General features: G+C 49.1%; 1 protein-coding gene across 4 annotated transcripts in view; it reads right to left on the minus strand.

The window, feature by feature from the left end:
* Positions 1–2,245: 2,245 nt before the first annotated feature.
* Positions 2,246–23,283, minus strand: part of MRAS (muscle RAS oncogene homolog) — a 46,817-nt gene continuing 25,779 nt past the window's right edge. For 3 of the 4 annotated variants that reach the window (XM_081159817.1, XM_081159816.1, XM_081159818.1), the window contains exons 2-6: positions 20,245–20,455; positions 10,094–10,247; positions 8,417–8,516; positions 5,590–5,669; positions 2,246–4,316 (exon numbers count right to left, since the gene is read on the minus strand). In XM_081159817.1, the coding sequence (XP_081015943.1) occupies positions 4,217–4,316; positions 5,590–5,669; positions 8,417–8,516; positions 10,094–10,247; positions 20,245–20,437 (627 nt within the window). In that variant the 5' untranslated portion in view covers positions 20,438–20,455 and the 3' untranslated portion in view covers positions 2,246–4,216. The remainder of the gene's footprint in view (positions 4,317–5,589; positions 5,670–8,416; positions 8,517–10,093; positions 10,248–20,244; positions 20,456–23,283) is intronic. The other variant, XM_081159819.1, reaches the window with a different exon arrangement.

Genomic DNA, 23,283 nt, shown 5'->3' on the forward strand with positions numbered 1-23,283 from the left:
CCTCCCTGCCTCCCTCTCTGAAATAAACTAAAGAGAGAGAGAGAGAGAAGGAATGAGAGGAATTCATGATAGTAAGTATAAGTTACTCTTTTAAGATAGCTTCCTACAAAAGACAGCAGAGTAGCAATGGGTGGTACCTGGCAGAGGAGGTGGGTCAAAGGAAGGTTTTGCTCTTGTTTGCTTCAAGATGGGAAAGATCCAGTAGAGAGAGAACTGATGACACAGAAGAGAGAGGCTCAGCTTGGTAAAGTACCCACCAGGTTCAATCAATAGGAAACTGAAACCATATCGTACAAAAGACAGCAATCTTGTGGATGGGGCAGGGGCAGTTTCCATGAAAAGCAACATCAGACAAGCCAATAGCTGTCCTTTACAAAGAGCACCATTTCTGGCTCCTTACCGTGAGCTCCCACACTTTGCTTTACCCTCAGTCTACTTAGGAGGTGTACACTCTTGCCCCATTCACAGGCCAGGCAGCTGAACAGTAAAGCCGGGAATCTGCTCAAAGGCACAGGAAGGTCAGTGGCAGAGCTTGAATCCAGGTATACTGAACATCCAGAGGCTGTGTGTCCACACACTGCACTCACCTGCCCTCCTCCTCGGGCTCTGTGCAGGAAGGAGACAGCTCACGAGGCCCCCAGCAGTCTCCTTACTTCAGGTTTGCCTGCAAGAGATGGGTGTTCTGAGCCGGACACTTGTCAACTTAGAATGTTCTCAGCAAAGCTTTAGGAATATTTGAGTAAGAGGAAATAAGACAGACAAGTGTTCCTCTTCTTTTCTTTATTAATGAGTTGAGATACACAAAGACTTAATAAAAAGTTACATAAAAGGCTCAAGCATCATTGAGATCTTCAGGCATCACTCTCGTCTCACGACAATGGCCACCTGTTAACACTGTGTAACAGAAGCTGGGCGCTCACAGGCGCTCCATTATTCAAGTATCTTTCATTCTAAGTAAACCCCACAAGGAGTTTCTAATCCAATGGACTGCTATGGAGGGAGCCTGCCTATGGCTCTGGACTTCCTGTAACACATGAAGGGCCTTTGAGATAGAGCTACCACGTGTTAGTGGGTCACGTCTCCTGGCAAAGTGAGACAGGCCACACTAGGCTACCAGGCACCCTCCACAGCAAGTACCACAGGCAGGTGGGAGCAAAGTCCTAAGAAAAACCACCCAAACTCCCCCTGTGTGGCAAAGTGCAGGGGAAGTCAGTGGCCATACCCCCAGGCTGTGGGGTGGGGAGGATGGCTAGGGCTACCTGCTGGGGAGAAAAGGAGCCCTTGAAGGGAGAGGGTGTCAGAATGTTAGAAGGAAATCTGAGAGCACACAGTGGCAAAGGCATGGGGTAAGGGGATTTCAGGAAGGGTGTGCTACAGGGGAAGTACTATTCAGGTAGTCCGGAAAAACAGTGGGAACACCAGGATGTCACGAAAGACACAAGTCCCGTGGGGCTCCTCAGTCATGAAGTAGCCTGGCCAACTGGTTCCCAGACTGACCCTGCCAGGTGACCATGGAGAAAATGTACTGGGGATGCCCCGGGGTACACTCCACTCTGGCCTGTCTGGAAGCCTTCACGGCCACAGGAGCCCACAATTCTCTAAAATACTAAGAACTATCTTTTAAAAGTGTTTTTACCCATCTCACCTATGAGGAAAATGAGGTCATGGGAGATGAAGGCTGACCAATGGCTCAACAGCAGGGGCCGCAGAAGGCCATCCCTTAGCCAGTTTCTCTCTTGGGCACTGTGGAGTTAAGCTGTGGGCTGAGTGTGGGATGGACGCCCTGGAAGGCGAGGCCTAGGGCAGGGCAGATGCACTGCCCCCGTTGGGCAGGGTACCTGCAGTGGTTGAAGCCCCCTTGTCTGGTTACCTTCATGGCTAAGGGCTTCATTCTATGTCAGCTGATCTGCTTCCAAGACTCCCTGTGTAGTGCTCAGGGAGTTGCAGGCTCACCGTGGGCAGGGTGTGCTGGCAGTGGCTTGTGCCGAGTAGATGCTTTCCAACAGTGGACACTGCCCCTTGTGCAGGGCTCCTTGTGCCACTCCACCACTGCCTCGATGCGATGCATCTCCATCCCGACGTCTTCCCACCTGCCTCGCCTCTTCCTCACCAGACTGCAGCTGCCGTCAAACTGCGTCCGGGGCTGCTGGCTCAGAGGAGCATAAGGTTGGAAAGAGCCTCGTCCTGTTAGTGTTTAAAATGCCCGTTCATTAACATTATAGGATCTTGCGAAGCAGTGAGGTGCCTGATTTGGAATGGTCTTTATTATCCTTCCTTTTAAGGGTCAGAAAAAAGGGGCATTTTGACAAATAAAGGAGTTTGATTTCCAACTAACAAAAGTCTCCACTGTTTCATTCTGCAGCAGAATCCCTCCTAGGCCAGCCCCTTGGTGCTCATGATCTTGCCCGGTTGGGAACTCAGCACACTTTCAAAACTGGAGAAGGATCCCGGTGTCCCGACGTCCAGCCATGCACTCACTTTCCCCAGGGTTCTTTCTCCAAACAGTGGCCAGGCCACCTGCTAGGGATGTTCCAGTTTGCCTAGTGATCTGATTTGTAACATTTGGAAAATAAGGTCACTAGCTGTGCCACCTCGTCTTCTGACCTCCTCTCAGGGGTGCACTGCCATTCCTGCTGCCCCTCTACCCTGACCCTGGCCCCCAAATCCAGTCTTTGGCTTTTGTCAGCAGCACCTAAGGGGGAGGTGGACATTGTCAGGGAGTTGGGGGACATCCCCTCATAGAAACAGGTGAACGGGAGCAATGTCATCACCTCAACCTTCCTTTCTCCTCCGATCATATATTATAGTCAAAAAGTATGTGCCAGAGCCTGGCCGGCGTGGCTCAGTGGTTGAGCATCATGCCATGCACCAGGAGGTCACTGGTTCAATTCCCAGTCAGGGCACATGCCCAGGTTTTGGGCTCAATCCCCAGTAGGGGGCGTGCAGGGGGCAGCCAACTGATGATTCTCTCACATTAATGTTTCTATCTCTTTCTCCTTCTCCCTTCCTCTCTCTGAAATTAATAAAAAAAATAAAAACATATTTAAAAGTATGTACCAGAAAGGCAACCTAATGCTAAATTTGCAAATTATTTACTGGGCTTAAGAAGTGGTCGTCAGTTGATTCAGAGGGAGCATGGTTCCAGGTCTGGGTGCTGTTTTAGGAATAACAGTACTGGATCACTTTTGGTTAAAATTCAGCATGAACTAGAATGCCCCGGATGGCATCCACACAGCTCACTTTGATGTGGAGAAGCGTGCAGGCCTGTGTCAGTGTGTCTGTGATGGAAAGGCGCCAGGGAGAGGCGCTGGCAGCGCAGGCCAGGTGAGGAAGCCCTATCCCGGCAGGAAGAACAGAACTGGACCCCTGCTGACTGGAAAAGACACGAACAATTGGGCAGATCTGCTTGCTTAAGTTTATACATTGCCAGGATAACATAACCCCTTTTAGAACAGACATGCTCGTGCCAGCCTCTCCCCTCAGCAAAATAAAATTCTGTTTCCTAATATCCACAGTAAAACCCTCCGGTTAAACACAGCTCTCATCTCTCTAGTTTACAGGCCGCGGGCAGGGTCCACTTCTCCTGAGGCCTCCAGCTTCGGCCCTCAGTAACTTCTGGTCTCAGTCCCTGTATGTTCATAGTGAGTTGAGTTTGGCACTGCTGGGAAAATTCAATTTAAAACAACGACAATATCACAGACATGTTGTCTGAGAGATCTGCTAAAGACTTGAAGCGCCACCAGGCAGTGGGCACAGACCCCCTGGGTACAATAATCATCACTAAAATAATTTAAAAACCTACAAAAGACACCCAAACTCAGACACCGAGGACTGGAGACAAGAGGGGAGCTGGATCATGGCTTGTTCCGTAATCTGGACGTGGTCGGTAAACACTTCCACGTCAAATCAACACTATGTTCAAAGAAACAACACAGCCGCCAAGAGATGGGGAGGAACGGGGCTGAACCAACATGAGGGGCCCCGATGCTGCTTCTGTGCGGCGCCGCTTCCTTGTGTCTTGTGAGACATGGAAAAGCCTGTGCCCTTGCGGGGAAGCTGGACCCCATTTCCTCCCTGCCACCTTCCCTCTCTCCCTTCCTGTGCCAAGTCCTCGGGTCAGGGTCATGGTTAGAAATGGTTTTCAGTGAGGTTAGGCAGTGGAGGGGTCCCAAGGGCTGGCCAGTTCATGGTCACTGTGCCTGGGGCCTCAGGCCCATCACAATATCACGCACTGAAGTTTGTGGGTGCCAGTGGCCCGGTCTCCCCGCCATTTGGTTTTCTTCTTCTTCTTCTGGCTTTTTTCTGGAATCTGTTGCCTTTTGAGACAATAAAGGCAGAAAATCAAAGTCAGAATGGGCTTTGCTTCTCCCTGTCCCTTTCTTCCCTTGCCCCTGGGTCTGAGGCCAGGCAGCTTGGGACGGGGGCAGAGATGCTGCTGTTCTAGGTTCTGGAGGAGGGCTGGCCTGGAAAGTGTCTCCGAGGCAAGGAAAGTGGGGAGGGGGAGAGGGCAGAGCCTGTCACCCTACTGGTGAGAATTCCTGCCATCATGCTGTGGCTACGTTGATTTAAATCATACTCCACGTTCTGTGTTATTTAGTGTTAGCCTCTATTTCCATGTTTCATATTTTAAATAAAATGACAGGATAACCAAGCACAACAGCTTTATACATGTCTTCCATTAATTTTTCCTATGTCTAAAACCTGTCCTGGGAACTATAGGTATGTAACCAAGACTTCGTCACCTCCTGGTGACAGCATATCCTAATCGGAGGCAAAATGCTCACGAGAAAAATAATTTCAAGAGTGCATAAGATGCCGGCTGGGAGGCTGAAGCACGTGTATGTGCATGTGCCAGCTGGCTGTATTGGGGGGCTAAGGGGTTGGCAGTTCGAGAAGGACACTGTTAGAGCCCTGTGTGTGGTTTCACAACTAACCAGCAGCCTCCAAGTTCATCAGCATAAGGCGACTGCTAAATGCTGGTTTTGAGAGCCACTGGCTAGGCTGCTCTATGTGTTGAAGATTTTGGAAATGGGAAAGGTAGGTGACAGGGAGACCAGCCCGGAGGCTGTTTCAGTCACCTAAGCACCAGGTGATTAAGGCTTGAAGCCTGACTATGCAGAGGAATGTACAAGAGACTACTGGCTGGGATTTCTGACAATCCTTGTAGACCAACTGTGTGTGGGGTCTGCAAAGGGACACACGCTAACACCTCTGTGATTTGAGCCTGGGAATCAGAATGTTGGTTGTTCAGGTGAAATGTCAAAGGGCAGCTATGGTGTGGGGTGGGGGGACACAGGGCAGGATGGAGGGAGCTGCCTCAGGGAAGCCAAGCTGCAGGACACGGGGGAGGCCAGTGAGGAGGCTGAGCCGCTGCCTCAGGCAGCAGGCACTTCCCTTTAGCTGGTGATGCTTCACTCACAGGGAGTGGGGTGGGCAAAGGGAGGTGGGGAGAGGAGAGGGGTGAAGAAATCTAAAAACAGGCCCAGAAGTGCCCAGCCTCGGCCTGGGATGAAGGAGCAGTGTTCCTCCAGGCCTCCTGGTGCCCACCTTGCAGCAAAGGCCGTTTCTAAGGCGGCATGTGGCGCTCACCTAATTACTCTAACCAGGTCATGGAAGGCTTTGTCCACGTTGAGAGGTGGGTCCTTGGCACTGGTTTCTATGTACGGAATCTGGAAGGCAAAGCGTACTTTTGGTAAAAGGGGCACTGAGATCCACATGCAAATTCTCTGTGGTCCTGAGGATCCAGATGCTTTTAGAGCCCCCGCAGAACCCCACCTCCAACGTGCCCCAGCCCCCTCAGTGGCTTCTCCCTCTTTAAGGTTGGAAAGTTTTACTAACAGTTTTTCCAGCTCCCTCTTGCTCTCTAGCCACAGAGACACTTAATAGCTCCCTAAAAATGGAATTCAAATGATCTTTTTCTGTACTTGAAGACTAAGGAATTTCATTTATCAAACTAAAATATGTTCTGATTCTACCGATTTTTCTTCCTAAGTTCTATTTCTCTACCTTGGGGGACTTCTGCCCCCCTTCCCAGGCTCCAGAGAGGATTCGGGTGGTAAAGGCTGAGGTGAGGCTGTGCAGTGGCCAGGACTCTGCACCCTGGTGACCCCTGGCCAGTCTGCGCCCCCCACCCCAACCGGGCTGTCCACCCAGCTCTTGTCTGGTCTGCGTCCACCACAGACCAGAAGGCTCGTGTCTGCCTGTTAAATGTGCAGGAATCAGCGCAGGCTGAAGCGCAGCAGCGTGCTGGGAGGTGTGGCTGAGGTGACCCCGTAGGACGGGGTGTGAGAGCCACGTCCACTCCTTGCCTGGCACAGGGATGAGGTCGGGACACAGCCCCGAGTGCTCGTCCGTGCCTGTAACAGGGACTCCACCAAGTCAGGACGGGCTCACCCCGCTGCCCCACGAGTAAAGAGCACGCGGGGGTCACACAGCACACACGGGCCCCCTGGACGAGACGGAGGTCAGCCAGCTGTGACTGGACTGAGGAACCCGGGCATTTTTTGTAACCTTTCCCTAATGACAAATGTAAGGCACTTCATTGTAACACGTTTGAAAAAGAAGAGCACAGCGAATAGAAAAATGACCAACACTTTAAAAATGACGGGGACGGGAAGTTGTTACTGTACAGGAGGGTGCTGGAAACGAATGCCCAGAACAGCATAAAGGATCTTTCCATCAATTGTCATCGGGAGAGATCAGATTTCACACACTGCGGGGGCTTCAAGGGGAGGACAGTCTTGTAGCTGATCAGACACAAAGGTCCAAGCACAAGGGCAGGGCTCAGGCCTCTGAAATATTCATTTGACAAATACTTGAGCCTCTAATGACCCTGAAAGGAAACTGCCCTCGGTTATAGGCTATCAGATTATAGTACAGTCATTGAGATGACTGTGGGCTGTTTGGCCTCCCAGGTAGGTCTCAACATCCTTGACCTCCCTTAACCCTTACCTTCACCTTACCCCCCTGAGGTAGGCAGTATCTCCATTTTACAGCTGGGAAAACTGAGCTTAAAGTGGTGGCATACTTGCCCAAAGCCACACGACAGAGAATCAAGGTAATTACAGCAGCCCCTAACTGGTCTCCCTGCTCCCACCCTTGTCCCCACGGACCATTCGCAACACGGCCATCAGAGCAAAGCTGTTCAGCCATGAGCCAGACCACCTCACTCCTCATTCAAAACCCGCCGAAGGTTTCCCCTCTCACTCTGAGTAAAAGTCCACAAGGCCATAAGCCATCTCTCTGACCGCACGCCTGCCACTCGCCCCTCCTGCCCCTGCTCCAGCCTCACAGGCCTTGCTGTCCCTCAAGCTCCCGCCTGGGTACCTCTGCGCCATCACTCCCTCTGCTGGAACATTCTTTCCCCTGTGACCCGCAGGGCTTATTCCCCCACTTCCTATAGGTCCTTGCCGACATGTGCCCTTCCCAGCAAGGCATTCCCTGACCACCTATTTGGAAAAGCACCCCTGTACCCCACACTCCCAACCCTTTTCCCTGATTTACTTTTTTCCACAGTACATGACACCTCTGACACACTCTAACCTGCTTTTTATCTGTCTCCTGTCACTAGAAGGAAAGGAGTTGCGTTTCCCAGGGCCTAGACGTGGTTAATGAATGAACACAGAAGGCAGAGATGAGCAGAACTACCTCCCAGGGAGCCCCCTTCCTCTACATAAAGAGCTGGGCCCACTGGGCAGAGGGCAGGGGCAACCTTGCAGATTCCTAGCAGGCAGGGGGGACTTCTACACCCATGAGGCCGGGGGCATGGGCTGTGCCAATTTGGGGAGAGGTGAAGAGAAGTCCAGTAGCCCCACCCAGGACCATCCAGATGACAAAGGGGCATCACAGTGAACTAAACACAACACAAACATGTCTGCTGACACTGTGGCCTGGGTGAACCTCAGTTTGAGCCCTTGTAAAATGGAGATAATTGAATCCACCTCAATGTGTGGCTGTGAGGAGTACTCCCCAGCACAGTGCCTGGCCCAGAGCAGGGCTCGGTGAACAGCAGCTGATCCTAAGATTCTGAGCTCAATTAGGCAACTGGCTTAGAGATGGGACAGAGCAAATCCTCTGTGCAGCCCAGAGGTGACCTGCTGTCAGGGGCCAGGAGGTGGCCTGTACACCACAGCTTGCAGTCCACTGTGAAGGCACCTATTCCTCACATTAGAGTCTCTAATGACTGACAAGAGGGTGCTTTCTCTCTGATCTGTTGTTTTGTTTCACAGAATAACCCACATTGCATGTGCTGCTAAGCCTCTACCTGGAATCTAGCCCACTACCTCCAGTCTTGAGTTCCATTCACACAGACCAGGACTGCAGGAGTGATGGGGTATTGACTTTTATACATCCCTCAATACTCCCAATACACACACACACACACACACACACACACACACACACACACGCAACTTACATTGTGTTTGGTCGCCATTTCTTTTCCTTGCTCCCTGGTGATTTTCCTCAGATGCATCAGATCGACCTTGTTGGCCACAAGGATCATGGGGAATGACTCCCTGGGAAACAGGAAGAGCAGCTTGTGAGGTTTCGCTGTCCCCACCCCCAGTGAAGGTGGTCCAGCCACACTTCAGGCATACCACAGCACGCGGTGCCTCCCCGGTGGCATGGGCCTGACTTGAGTCCTTTCCTCCACATCTCCGGGAAGGGAAAGGGACCTGGAGGCTGCTGGCTGTCCTGGCTTGAAGGCTTAGGCCTGTTGCAAGGTGAGTGAGGGACCCCCCAGGGAACCCCCTGGCTCAGCACTCTGAGTGAGGGCACCGAGGGGCTGCTGGGCCAAGGCTGAGTTCCCAGACCTGCCTCCTTCCACCTCTCAGTCACCTAGATGCACCAGCCATGCAGGGCTGCTGTGGCCATCAGCAATGACTCGTGGAGAGCACCAGGGCCAGGGTACGTCACACAGTTGGCACTCAGTGAATGGCAGCTGCAAAATCAGGATGACCCTCAGGAGAAGAAGGATGGGATCAAAAGGCACGTCTGCCTTAAAGAATCCCATGGGCACACGTGGCCAAGCTGCTGTCCAAAAGTGAATAAGACGCCAGTCTCACAGCAGCTCTGTTGGCACTGGCTATTTTCATTAAGAAAATTATCTCTGGACAGGTGAAAACAGTACTTATTTTTCCTCGCACTTCTTTGGTTAGCTAGAAGGTTGAGAATTTTCCCACATCTGAGTCATTTATGCTTGCTCTTTTGAGATTCCTGTAGTCAGGGGCTTAACCCACATTTCTCTTCTATTTATTTATTTAAAAAAATATATCTTTATTGATTTCAGAGAGAGGAATGGGGAGGGAGAGAGAGAGAGAGAGAAACATCAATGATGAGTCACTGATCGGCTGCCTCCTGCATGCCCCGTACTGGGGATCGAGCCCCCAACCCGGGCATGTGCCCTGACGGGGAATCGAACCATGATCTCCTAGATCCTAGGTCAATGCTCAACTACTGAAGCCACACCTGGCCAGGCCACATTTCTCTTTTAGAGCTGTGCATGTGAGTGTGTGTGTGAGTGTGTAAGAGTGTGAGACAGAGGGGCTGGGGAGACAGAGAGAGGGAGAGAGAATTGTATATCCCTTTACCTTGTAAAGTTATTAACATTTTGCCTTCGGGATAGTGTTAGCTGAATTTTGGGGACTTACTGAGATTTGCTCAAAGTTTGCCCTTTTACTGTCTTTACATTGCCTCTTTAAGTTACAATTAAAGGGGGGGGACTATTCAGGCTTAAAACAAACTCCAAATGATCTAACTACTCCATATAATGCTAAGGGGAAAAAAGAGACTTCAATTGGGAGCTCACATTCAAATGCAATTTAACCAATTACAATGTATGCTGGGGGAAAAAAATTCACTTTTTCTTTATAACAAAAAATTGGTTAAATTGGAGCTGAAGAACAGAGATGTTACTTAGGACTCCTTGATTCATTGGTGGGGGCAGTTTAGGAGATGGGAGGGAGGTGACCCCTCGGCGCCTTGGAAGCAGTTTGATCGCAGCATGAACTAGGGTAGGAGTCAGGGGGCCCAAGGTCTGAATTCCGCAGAGGCTGCCTGAGCCAGGAGCTGGGACCTGGCCCGCTGTGCTCACCTGTCCTTGACACGCAGGATGAGCTGGTGGAAGCGGTCCACATGCTCGAAGCTGGCCTTGTCCGTGACAGAGTAGACGATGAGGAAGCCGTCCCCCGTGCGCATGTACTGCTCCCGCATGGCACTGAACTCCTCCTGCCCGGCTGTGTCCAGAACTGGGGTGGGATGGGGTGGTTGTCACCAGCCACCCTGGAGCCCCCCACGGCCTGCAGATCCCCATGCTGCTGCTGTCCCCGAGGTGGCTCAATACAAACCATCCCCATGAGAGCTACACAGGTCCCTGGGCTGTGCTGTGAGGGTCCTGGCAGGGCCTCAGACACCTCCATGTGAGGTGGCTTATTTGTGGCCCCACTGATCCCAACCCATGGTGCTCCCTGGGCCTTAGTTCTCAGTATATACAAAGGCCTCAGGAAGTCTGTGATCTGCTCTACTTCGAAGTCCCTTGGACAGGTGCCCAGGCCTAGGCTCGGTCCCTACCATGGCCCTTCCAAACGGATTCTTGGGTAGGTTACCTGACTCTGAGCCTCCTTTCCTCTGTAACTCTCCAGTTAAAGGGAAAAGCAAATCAGAAGTTACAGACAGTTTAGAACTGAACAACAATGAACAGTAATAAAGCCTCTTGTGTGAGGCCAAAGTGATACTCAGAGGAAAAATATAGCTTTAAACCCACTGTTGAAAACCAGAAAGACTGAAAATTAAGTAAGCATTTAAATCAAGAGGCTAGAAAAGAAAAAGTAAATCAAAACAAAAGGAAGAAGAAATCAGTACTAAAAGTATAAATTAAGAAAATGGGAGAAAGGAAAAAGTATTGATATTTACAAATAAAAAGCTGATTCTTTGAAAAGATCAATAAAAATTTAAAAACCTTTACTGACTTTTACCAGAGAAAAAATGAAAAGACAAATAAGCATTTGGAATGAGAAAAGGCCTATGACTATGAATATAGATATATATTTAATTAGAGAGAAAACTATATGCAGGTTTATAGCAATACATTCTCAGTTCTCGATGAAATGGATGATGTAAGAAAATATAAATGAGCAAAATTATAAAACCTGAATAGGCCAATAATTATCAATGAAATTGATGAGATAAAACCTACCCCACGAATGGCACAAAGCTATTCTTGTAATCTACAAATTGTTCCAGAGCACAGAAAATAGAGGAACTTTCTAACTCATTGTAAGAGCCCAGCATAATCCTAACCAACTGGATGGGGACAGCATGTGGGTGTGGGGTGACCGCCAGGCCCGCCCACTCTGGGGGATAGGAGCAACCTGCATGTGGGACCCTAAGAGGTATATTCAGCCATCCATTTGTCAATTGTTTTCCAAGTACCTGCTCTGGGCCAACCACTCTATGTGGCACTTCGGGTGGTTAAAGACTAAGATGCATCTGGCTCTTAAGGTACTTAGAAGCCAATAATATGAAACAGAAAGTGATACATCCTGCGGAAAAGCTAGGGAAGGGCGGCAGTCTCTTCACCTTGGAAAGATAATGGAAGATTTCAGCAAAGAAGAGACATTTAATCCTGCCCTTGAAGGACAAACAGAATTTGACATGAAAAGATGGGGCCTGGGGAAAGGTCTTCCAGGCAGAGAAACAGCATGAGCAAGGGCCTGGAGGCTGGAAAAGAGAGAGCAGTGAGGAAGCTGGATGCTGGGGTAAAGGGTTTGTGAGGGGGACAGGAGGTAGAAAGAGGAGACAGCGAGACCAGAGGCTGGGGACCTTGGGTCCTAAACTAATATGTTTGGACTCTGTGGGTAATGGGGAGCTATTGAAGATATAGAAAGTAGAGAGATGTAGTCAGAATTTGGCAGCCAAAGAGGGACAGCCATGCAGGCAGGGAGACCTGAGAGGAAGTGGAGGAGGGAGCTGGACAGAAGCAACCAGAACATAAGTGCAGGCAGGTGAATTTGAGGTGGAGAGAAAAGAATGAATGGGGCACACCAAGGACACAAAACATAGGGAATGGTTGTGAAAGATGAGGGGAGAGAGGAGAGTTGAGGGCACCTTGGAAATTCCAAAGCTTAGGCCCCAGGAGGGCAGGTGCAACAAGGGAGGGGGAGGTGGGGGCTGAGCTGGGCCTGGTCTGGGGTGTGGTCCCATCCCTTGTCCCCTCCATACACATACACCTGGAAGTGCCTGGTCATAGGCCCCTTGTCAGCAGCTCTGCCTCCAAGGCTTCCTGGGGGAGGCTGAAAACAGTGAACAACTAGGCTTTTAAGAAATTATGATTCTGCCTGCATTCCCGCTGCCTGCTGTCATGAAGGCAGGAGGACTTCCGAGACAGAAAGTATTAGTCACTGTGTGTGGGAGAAGGTGTTCTGCCTCTGTGCGCACGCGTGTGTGTGGGAGAGGGAGAGGGAGAGAGGGAGAGGGAGAGGGAGAGGGAGAGGGAGAGGGAGAGGGAGAGGGAGAGGGAGAGGGAGAGGGAGAGGGAGAGGGAGAGGGAGAGGGAGAGGGAGAGGGAGAGGGAGAGGGAGAGGGAGAGGGAGAGGGAGAGGGAGAGGGAGAGGGAGAGGGAGAGGGAGAGGGAGAGGGAGAGGGAGAGGGAGAGGGAGAGGGAGAGGGAGAGGGAGAGGGAGAGGGAGAGGGAGAGGGAGAGGGAGAGGGAGAGGGAGAGGGAGAGGGAGAGGGAGCCAGCCAGAGATTCTGGGGACAGAGGGTTAGCGCCGTGTACCTGTCGGGCCTGCCCCAGTCCTCCCACCTAAAGGTCGCTGGGGCAGCAGTGCTGCTGAGGAAGATTTAAATGGAAACCCTGGGGCTGCTCTTGGATCATGTAGATTTCAGATGCCAAGCCCCACAGGCTGGTGTGGCTGCCAAACAAGCAAGTAGGGGTCACCAGCCTGAGTCCCTGCTGAGCCCTCCTCCCCCGCCCCCTCCCTCTCTCCCCTGTCCTTCTCTTTCTCCCTCCCTTTCCTCCTCCCCGCCTCCTTCTCCAGGGCTCTAGAGGGAGGCAAACCCTGACATGGGGTCAGGGGTATCTGACTTTGGCCTGCAGCCCAGGGTACAGTCCGACCTCTTTGACTATAAGTAGATTCACCCACCGTGTTCCCGCTGGCGGCAAGCATGGTGCCAGCAACTTTATACACACACACGCCTCTCAGTCTTCCTCATGGCCTCGGACAGAAGGTATTACTGGCCCCCAGTTCAGATGAGGAAACTGAGGCCCAGGGAGTTAAAGGAATCTGCTCACGGCCAGACGCTAGGAAGGGGGCCATTCTGACGTCCCCAAGACCCAGCTGGCCCAGCTGGTCCAGTCTTTTTTCTCCAACCAAAGGGTGTGGGTGTGGCCACCCAGAACCAGCCAGGCTGTCTCCTGATTCCAAGCCGTTGCCCAAGCATGACCTCCAACAAGAGGGCCCTCTCCACGGGCTCTCCCAACTGCCATCTAACCGGCCACAGTCTGCCTCTCCTCTGGAGGGCCCAGCCTCTGGCCTCTCTCTGAAGCCTTCCATTGTGTGTGCTGTCAGATCTTCCATGTCTGTGCCTCCAGGCCAGGCTCAGCTCCCTACCATGGGGTGGAGCCCCAAAGGGTGGGTCCCCCAAAAGCTTTAGCATCCAATGAGAGCTCAAAATGACCTGCAGGCTGACTGGACAACTCACATGCATGCTAAACCAAAGCAGTTATTGTGTTCAAGCAGCCCACACCAACTTTAAGGGATACCACCGGACACTAACTTCTATAAAGTACTATTCAGGGTGAAGTACAATAGAGACGATCATTTCTACAGAAAATATGCCTCCAAGGACCATGCCTGCCATGGTTTAGCCTCTAATCCACAGGCCCTCTGTGGGAGACAGAGGGGTTGTGTCCATTTTACAGGGATTCAGGTGGGGAGGCCTGTGCCCTTCCTGGGAAAAGACTTCAATAAAATAATGCCACCTAGCTGAGCACTGAAAGTGATGAGGACTCTTTATCACTATAACTTGCGCTCCCCTTTCTGGGTAAGGGCGTGTATGGAGTAGGCGGGGTGCCAGGCGGGAGGGCTGGCTGCATCGACCATGCACTGTTCCCAGAAAAAGAGCTGCTTTCTTCTCCAAAGTGCTGGCAGGGCACAGAAAGCTAAGCCACTTGGGAGGCTCGAAAGGCGGGAGCTAAAATCCTATGGCAGGTGTGGCTGGCTCCCTGGTGCTAGGGGAAGATTCCTCTGGCAGTGGCCCCAACCTGCCAACACATGACTTCAGAGGATATCAAGGGAATAGTGTTGGCCACCTGTCCCTGAGGATGCAGCTGGGCAGTGAGGTGAGGGGGCCTTGAGATATGTTTCACAAGGCCCATGAATCCTGAGTGATAGACAAATCCCATGTGTGGGTGCACATTCTTTCAGGGAGATGGACCATGGCCTTGGGGGATTCTTAGAGGAGCCTGGGACACCCTCCATGTCACTCTCAGAGATGGAAGGGAAGAAAGAGGGGAAAGGGCAGTAGGGGGGGTCTCAGCTGTGTAACCAGGAGCTCAGGAACATGCAGGGACAGATGGCAGCCTGGGTGGATGGAAGAGGGGCATGTAGAGAGGAACAGAGAGGCAAAGTGTTGACCTACAATCCCATTTCCACCACATGACATGACCACTCTGGGAGACTAGCATCTTACAAGTGAGGAAACTGAGGCAGGGCAAGGTTAATGACCAGATCAGGTTCATACTGCTAGTGAGCAAAAGAGGCAGGATTTGAACCCAAGGCTGTCTGGGCCCAAGTTTTGCTGAGTTCCTGGCACCTGCCTGTCTTTAACTGGGGAGCCAGCACTGGGGCCTGGAGCTGGTGGCATCATCCGATGCAAGGGCAGACATGTAAGACATGTAAGGTCTCAGTCCAAACTGGTCACATGACTCCTAATGGCTATCACCATGATATTCTGAAGTTAGGGCAAAGTCCAGATTAACTGCAGGAGTACAGGACCTGACTGTCAGCACTGTGAGTAAGAGGAAAACCACCTGGGGTGCAGGGTGCTGATAAACTTGGAATGACCCCAGGCTGTGCTGTGATTTGAAGGGGAAGGGCGTGTGTTGTACTCACATCACCACTCAGCCTTGCTGAACTTACTCTAGGTCACTGGCTAATGGTGAGTCCCTCAGCTCCCAGGCTGCTTAGTGGGGTGAACATAAGCACAGAGCAAGACTAAGATCCTTGGCTTTGGGGTCAGAGGAAATGGGGCTCTAATCAGCTGTGTGACCTTAGACATGTTACTTCCCCTCTCTGAGTCTTACTTCCCTCACCTGTAGGGACCTGACCAATCAGAGTGCTCCTGGACAGGCCCTAGGACCCTCTGGGACACAGGGCAGCAGTGGTGGCAGCAATTTTCCAGTGGTACAGAAGTATATCACCATTTTATCCACTGGTACAGTAGTACTGGTTATGTTGGCTGAAGAGCAGCTGTGCTCACCTGCAAAGTGTACACTCCAATTTAGCAGAACCGTTAGAAGGTTGAAATAAGATAATATTTGTAAAGCCCTTAGCACTGGGTCTGGCCTTCAAGAAAAGTCTGATCAGCAATAACTGCTAACATTGCTTGAGGGCTGAAGGAGAACAGAGAAAGGCGGCTTGGGAGGCAGATCTGGCCACAATGTAAGGAAGGGCTTTCTACCAGCAAGCACTGCCCCAGGCACCTTGGAGATCAGTGAGCTCCTCGTTCCTAGAAAGCATTCAAATAGTGATGGCTGATGGAACCAGGATAAAGCATCAGGCAGGGGCCTGAGCGGCGGGGTTTCATGATCTCAGGCCAGCAGAAAAGAGGAAAATTCTTCCCACATCCCTAGAAGCAGGAAAAGGGAGGATCGGTGGAAGCACTGGCCAGCTCTGCCTATGCCCCGCTCTTAGTTGGAGCCACAGAGAAGTGTCTGCTCTGAAGGTGACCTGAGGGCTGCCAAGCATAGGGCCCACCATGTAAAAACCCTAGCTCAGACAAGCTCTCAATGAATGTTCATTTTCCTCTCACTGCCCTTCCAATGTCCTCCTCCCCTTTCTCTCCCCAGAAAGAATGTGAATTCTAGTGTTCGGGAAAAAGCCAGGTCCAGACCCCTCCAAGACAACAGCACTTGTGTCTGAGGTTTGGGCAGAAGCCAGAGTGGAAACATCCCAGCTTCTGAGGGTACAGGAGAAGAGCCAGGGCTTTTGCTCTTTGCAAAGACTGAGCCCCTGCAGTGGATATAGGGGACAGAGTGGCTATAGAGCTGGGCCCAAGGTGGGATGGGTGTCAGGAGACTCTGGGCCCACTGCTGTTTTCTGTCAATGGAAGAAAGATGCAATGTTCCAGAGGCTGGCTGGGCAAACGGTGGGGCTGGGGGGCCATATAAGTGTGAAGGCCCAGAAATACCTGCCCTTACTATAAGTGGGCAAAGGATCTGAGCAACATCCTACCCTGCAGGCCTGAGACCTGGGCCAGGTTAGGAGCCAGCATGACAGGGTGGGGGGTATGCTTAGCAGAGTCAACAGCCCCTAGGCTCAGCTCTGTTTCTAGCTAGGTCTGACAGTAAGCAAGTCCCTTCTCCATCTGCACTGCAGTGCCTTGGTGTAAAGTGAGGGGCTGAAACCACAGAGCTCAGGTGCCTCCCAGCACCAACCTAACAACAAAAAAATAGGCACACAGGACTCCAAGACAAAACAACTGAAAGCAGGGACTGGAGTAGGTGTTCGTACACCCACATGCAGAGTAGCATTATTCACAAAAGCCAAAAGGTGGAAATAATCCAAGCGTTCATTGCTGAATGAATAAATAAACAAAACGTGGTCTATACATACAGTGGAATATTATTCAGTCTTAAAAAGGAAGGAAATTCTGGCATCTGCTACAACATGGATGAACCTTAATGATACTGTGCTAAGTGAAATACGCCAGACACAAAAGGACAAAAAGTGTTTGATTCTACTTAAAGTACCTAGAGTAGTCAAATTCATGGTGACAGAAAGTTAAATAATGGTTGCCAGGGGCCAGGGAAAGGGGAATGGGAGTTAGTGTTTAATGGGCATCAAGTTGCATTTGGGGGAGATAAAAAAGTGGTAAAGATGGCTGGTGGTGGGGTGCAGAACAATGAAAATGTACTTGATGCCATAGACCCACACACTTAAAAATGACTAAGATGGTAAATTTTATGCTATGTATATTTTACCCCTCCAGGACTCTGTTAAGGCTCGGGTCTTCCTGATTCATGGAGCCTGAGAACTGGGGTACAGTGAGCCACACAGCTGAAAGCCAGGGCGAGGTGGAGTCCAAAGTCAGAGCTCAGAAGAGAGGGCCAGGGATCTGGAAGATGGAGTAGCTGATGCAACCCAACAGCAGAGGTGGGGACCTGACAGTGAGAAGATGTTCCCAGAGCTGGGCCCTTAACAATGGAAGGTGAGACAAAGGTCCCAAACCCTTATGGGAAAGAACTCAGAGCAGGTTTGCCCCAAAGCCTGGGGGGGTCTCACAGGAAGTAGACAGCCCTGCTGCTGGCCCCTGAGGTCAGCTGTCTCCTGTCTCTTGGATTCTGGGAGGACAAGGGCAAGGAGTTCCCTTGAAATAAAACAAACAGGTTTGTAATTCTCACAGAGAAGGCTTCCTGAGCAAGCTCATGAACCTCTTGTCTGAGATTCAGATTAGAACCAGAGCACTTGGCCCTCTGAAGGACCTTGGGCAGAAGAAAGAAGGGCAGGTAAAAGTGTCTGTTGGTCCTGATAATCCAGGTCACACACCTTTCTGCCCCTCCCCCTATTTCATCTCCCATTCCCAGAGGCACAGGGATCAGCTATGTGAGGCAGTAGAGGACTGATGACTGTACATGAGACAAAGGGGAGTTCAAACCACTGCTGGCCATGTGAATCTCTGTGCTTTATTTTCTCCATCTACCACAGTATTTAGATGCTGAGGATATAGCAGTAAATAAAATAAAGTCCTTGCTCCTGTCTTCTTAGGTGAATTCTACTAAACATTTAAGGAAGAAATAATCCCAATTTTGTTCAGATCCTTCCAGAAAATTGAAGAGGGCATGCTTCCCTATTCATTCAATAAAGCCAGCATTATTTGACATTACAAAACAATTACAGACCAATATCTCTCAAGAACACAGATGCAAAAATTCTAAACAAAATTTAGCAAATCAAAGACAAGAATATATAAAAAGACAATTCATCATGACCAAGTAAAGTTTATCCCAGAGTTGCAATGTTGGTTTGACATTAGAAAAATCAATCAATATTAATTTGCTGTATTAACAAACAAAAAAAGAAAAATCATATGATTATCTAAGTAGACACAGAAAAAAGCATTTGACAAAATCCAGCATCCATTCCTGATCAAAACTCTCAGCAATCCAGGAATAGAAAGGAACTTCCTCAACCTGATAAAGGGCATCTATAAAAAACCTACAGCTAACATCAGACTTTATGCAGACAGTGAAAGCTTTCTCTTTAAGATCAAGACAAGTATGTCTTTAGTTAGTGAAATGAGGTAAGAAAAAAAGGAAATAAAAGCCATCCAGATTAGAAAGAAGTAAAACTATCTTTACTCAGAGACCTGACCATCTATGCAGAAAATCCAATGGAATCTACAAAAAAAGCTAGAATAAGTGAGTTTAGCAAGGTTGCAGGTTATAAATTATATATAAAATTCTATAGCATTTCTATATACTTGCTAGTATATAGAACAAACAATTGAAAACCTAAATAAAAAATATCATTTATAATACAGATGTAAGTATAAATCTGACAAAATATGTAAAAGACCTAGGCACTCAAAACCACAAAACAATTAATGGGAGAATTAAAGAAGACTTAAAAATAGATGGAGAGGGATACTGTGCTCATAGGTTGGAAGCTCAACATTGCTAAGATGTCAATTTCCCCAAATTTATCTATAGATTCAACACAATCCCAAACAAAATCTAAAATTTTATAATTTAACTGATTCTAAAATTCATATGGAAATGCAAAGGATCTAGGGTAGCCAAACCAACTTTGAAAAAGATCAAAGTTGGAGATTTAACAGCACCCGATTTCAAGACTTATAAAGCCACAGTTATCAAGACAGTGTGGTATTGTATTAAAACAGACATAGAGATCAAAGAAACAGAATATGCAGATAAATAATTCTCATCACAGGTACAAAGGCAATTCAGTCTGGAAAGGACAATCGTTCAACAAACAGTGCTGGAACAAATGCATATTCATATAAAAAAATGAACTTTGTTCCATATCTCATACCATATACAAATATTAGCTCAGGATAGATGATAAACCTAAAACCATTAAACTCCTAGAAGAAAATATAGGAGAAAACTTTGGTGACCTTGGGTTAGGGTACGATTTCTTAGATAGTACACCAAAAGCACAATCCATAAAAGAACAAACTGATAAATGGGACTTTATAAAAAATTTTAAATCTGGTCTTTGACAGACACTGTTAAAGAGAATGAAAAGCCACAGAGTGGGAGAAAATATCTGCAGATCACACATCTGGCAGAGAACTTGTATCCCAATGGTTTTCAAAGCTTCCCTCCTAGAATGACAGTCTACGATTAATGGCTCTTTGTTTAAGAGACAGACTCAGAGTATAAAGTAATAATCAGGAAGAATCTTGAGTAGTGGTTATTTAACTACAGCATTACCTGGAGAGCTTGTTAAAACACAGATTGCTGGACCTCACCCTCAGAATTTCTGAATCAGTAGGGCTTGAGGGTTGCCATTTCTGATAAATTCCCTGGTGATGCTGCTGCTGGTGGCGTGGCTACCACACTTTGAGAACTGCTCATCTAGGCCAATTTAGGCTAAACTAGAAACACAATGTCAGATTGCAAGTTTTTCCCCTCCAAGGGACATTTTACCAAATAAACCATGCTTGTTGAGAAATTTATTTTACCCTTTTTTATTAGCTAGAGACATCTGTAAATGTTACCCAGAGCTTCTGATCAGCAAGAAATAACAAACATGACATCACTGAGTTGGCATGACTCTAGCCCTGCTTCTTTGTTGAATACACATTTGGGTTTCCACAAAGCTGTTCAGAATTCACCCTGGAAACCATACATGGCCTTGGACCAACTGTCTCATAATACCAACTGTTTCCTAATGGCAACTTGATGAAAACCATCATGCCCCACTGAAGCCCGTCACCTTTCCCTGACCCTCTGCATATAATGCCCCAGCGGCCTCAGGGCTGCCAGCCAGGTCTCACCGTCCAAGATGGCCCATTGATTGTCAATCTCTGTATGTTTCAGGTAGGAGTCTTCGATGGTGGGGTCGTAGTCAGGCACAAAGATCTTCTGGAAAAACTGGATGGTGAGGGCACTCTTGCCCACACCCCCATCCCCCACCACCACGAGCTTGTATGTGGGTAGGTTGTCACTGGGGACGGCGCTCGTTGCCATGTTTCCTGTGGGTCAGACCTGGGGAGGCAAGACAGGTGGAATGAGGCAGGGACCTTTTCCTCTCTGATTTAGGGGAAAATAGTCACAGGGTGGGGCGGGGGGGGGGGTTGGGTGGGTTTTTTTTGTGGTTTTTTTTTGCCTTTTTAGAGAGTAATCCACACTCCCAATTATAGAAAGTTTTGAAAATGAAGAAATGCAAAAGAATTAAAATGTCACCCCTGATCCCACCACCCAGAGACAATCACTGTTAAGATGATTTATTCAGCCATTTACTGAATACCAGCTCTGTGCCAGGTCTGATCTGGGGACATAGCACTACTAGATGCCATGTGGTCTTTAACAAGTACAGCCAAATGCCATGTCAAATAAGCTTTCCCACAACTAAACTTCGCCCTATACCTGTGCAGGTAAACATGAGGTGCTGGTCTGAGCAGGGAGAGCATGGAGGTTCACCTTTCACATCAACCCTGGCCCACTGGGCTGCAGGGCTGGGAAGCATTTGAGGCTGTTTTTGCTTAGAGGAAAGAGGGCCCCAGTAGCTTAGCACACCTGGCTCAGGGTCTCAGGACCTCTTCCAACTCTCAGAATTCTGTGATCCTGGCTCCTTTCCCTCAGTCTTTGTGACTTATTATGCAAAAAGTCATGCTAGAATCTCGTGGCATCCTGTCAACCCCCTTCTACTTGGGAATGAGAAAGGGGAGGAGCAGGGCTGAGTTTTGTTTTGATGATGTTGAGTCCAGCTAAGGCAATGGTTCTTGACCAGGGCAATTCTCCCCTCCACCCCGGGATGTTTGCAATGTCTGGAGATATTTTTGGTTCTCAAAACCAAGTGGGAGTTACTGGCATCTAGTCAGAAGAAGCCAAAAATGCTGCTGGACATCTCATAATGCACAGGGCAGCCCCCCATGACAAAGAATTGTCCATCCCAAAATGTCAATAGTTGCCAAAATTGGAAACCTGGAGTTAAAGTGATGAAGAGGGAGCTGGAAATATGGGGTCAGGGTGCTAAAGAATAATTGGGCCTTAACAGATAAGGCCTGATTGTGAAGATATAACAGCGGAGAAGTAAAGAGTGACCTTTAGAAATGGTGTCACAAAGTGACAACAAGGAGAGGCAGGCAGGAAGCATGGAAGGAGCACCCAGAAAAATAGGAGGGAAACCAGGACCTGTTATAACGATGGAAGCCCCTGGTCTCCAGAAGGAGGTTGACAGTCCCAAATGTTAATCACTGGTGGGAGCGAGGGGAGAATCACCTAGAGAACTATTTGAGGGTTGTTGCCAAGGACGTAAGCTGCTAACTGTGGGCCCTGCCAGGGAGAAGCTATACCACCTCCTGGTGGGCAATCCCACGTGGCATGAGAACTGACCCCGGGCTGAATGGGTGAAAGCTTGATCCTACCTTAGTGTACTGTGCAAGCTGGGAGGGGCAAGGTATGGCGTATGTGTGACTGGGAAACTTAAGGACTCATAGCAGAGTGTAAGGAGGTAGTTGTAAGTGACACTGGACTGGATGTCCTGTGTGCATCACTGCTGCCTGGGAAGGCCACTGACCTCTGTAAGCCATGGTTTCCTTACCTATCAGATTAAAGGACTGGCTTTTTATACTTATTTTTAGCTCCCAAAGAGTCCCCAAGTCTAGATTTCAACAGAAAGGGTGTTAGACACAAATGCGGGTTATGTGGCCACACTGATTTGCATGGGGCTACCGGAGAGAGTCATTGCACAATCTGCAGTTACTGAAGCTTGATGTTGACATTTAGGATTTCCCTGCAGTGTGGGGAAGTAAGGGTGAAAGTGCAAATCTGTCCAAACTGGACTCAGACTATACTAAATACATCAACATTTCAAATGGACATGGCCTCTCTCGTAGCTCTACCCACACGTGAACACTTATTCTAAGGAGGTACGCAGACAAGTGTACAATATGTTATGAACCAGGGGGAAAAAAGAAAATAATGTAAATGTTGGGAGGGGTAAGTTAAAGAAAAAGTTATCCACACAATGGAATACTAGGGCATTAAAAAGATGATATTCCTTACCTAGAAAAAGTTTATATCGTGCATTAAAAAAAACAGGCTGCAAAACAGCAAGTACATATGATTGCACTTCCATGAAGTTACCCATCTGTGAACCTACATGTCCAAATGTGCATCCAGGCAGAGAGGGCATTGGCAGGTGGCAGTCTCTAATGCACATTTCAGGGCATTTTCTCTATTTTTCAATTTTCTATAAGAAGCATGTATTATATTTGTACACCGGAAAAGCTTAACAATATTAAAATGTTCCCAACAAAAAATGTTCAGGCTACCTGAAAAACATGTGATTTCCTCTCATTCGAGTGGGGATTTAAGCTCCTTTGGTGCAGGATAGTGGGACCAGGGGCCAGCTGTAGCCCTAGAATCTGGTTTCTACATCTCCCTACAAAGATGGGGATAAGCTGAGGCTTCAATGAACTGAGCCTCCCACATGACAGAGATAGCTCTACTCTCTCCCCCGACCAGCTTTGTGTCCTCCCAGTGTGCCCTGTGGTCACACTGAGTGCTCTGCACACCCCTGCGGCCCCAGAAAGAGTCAACTGCTCTTTACAGGTCAGGCCTGAGCCTGTGGTCCAAGGGACCACAGAGGAGTCTGAGGGTGACAGACACAGGGAAAGGTGGGCGAGAGCCAGCTCCCTATTTCCTTTGCCTCTCTGGTGAGGGGGGAGTGGTGTCAGCTCCTCACTGCCCCTCCTGGCCTGGGGTGAGTGGTGACGCTAGGCCAGGGTGAATGTGTTTGTCTGTGAAAGAGGCTGTTTTTAAAGCTCCCTTCCACTTTCTGCTGGCAGGGACATGGACAAGAAATACTA

Source organism: Miniopterus schreibersii (genome assembly GCF_964146895.1).
Source record: "Miniopterus schreibersii genome assembly, chromosome: 15".
NCBI classification, from domain to species: Eukaryota; Metazoa; Chordata; class Mammalia; order Chiroptera; family Miniopteridae; genus Miniopterus; species Miniopterus schreibersii.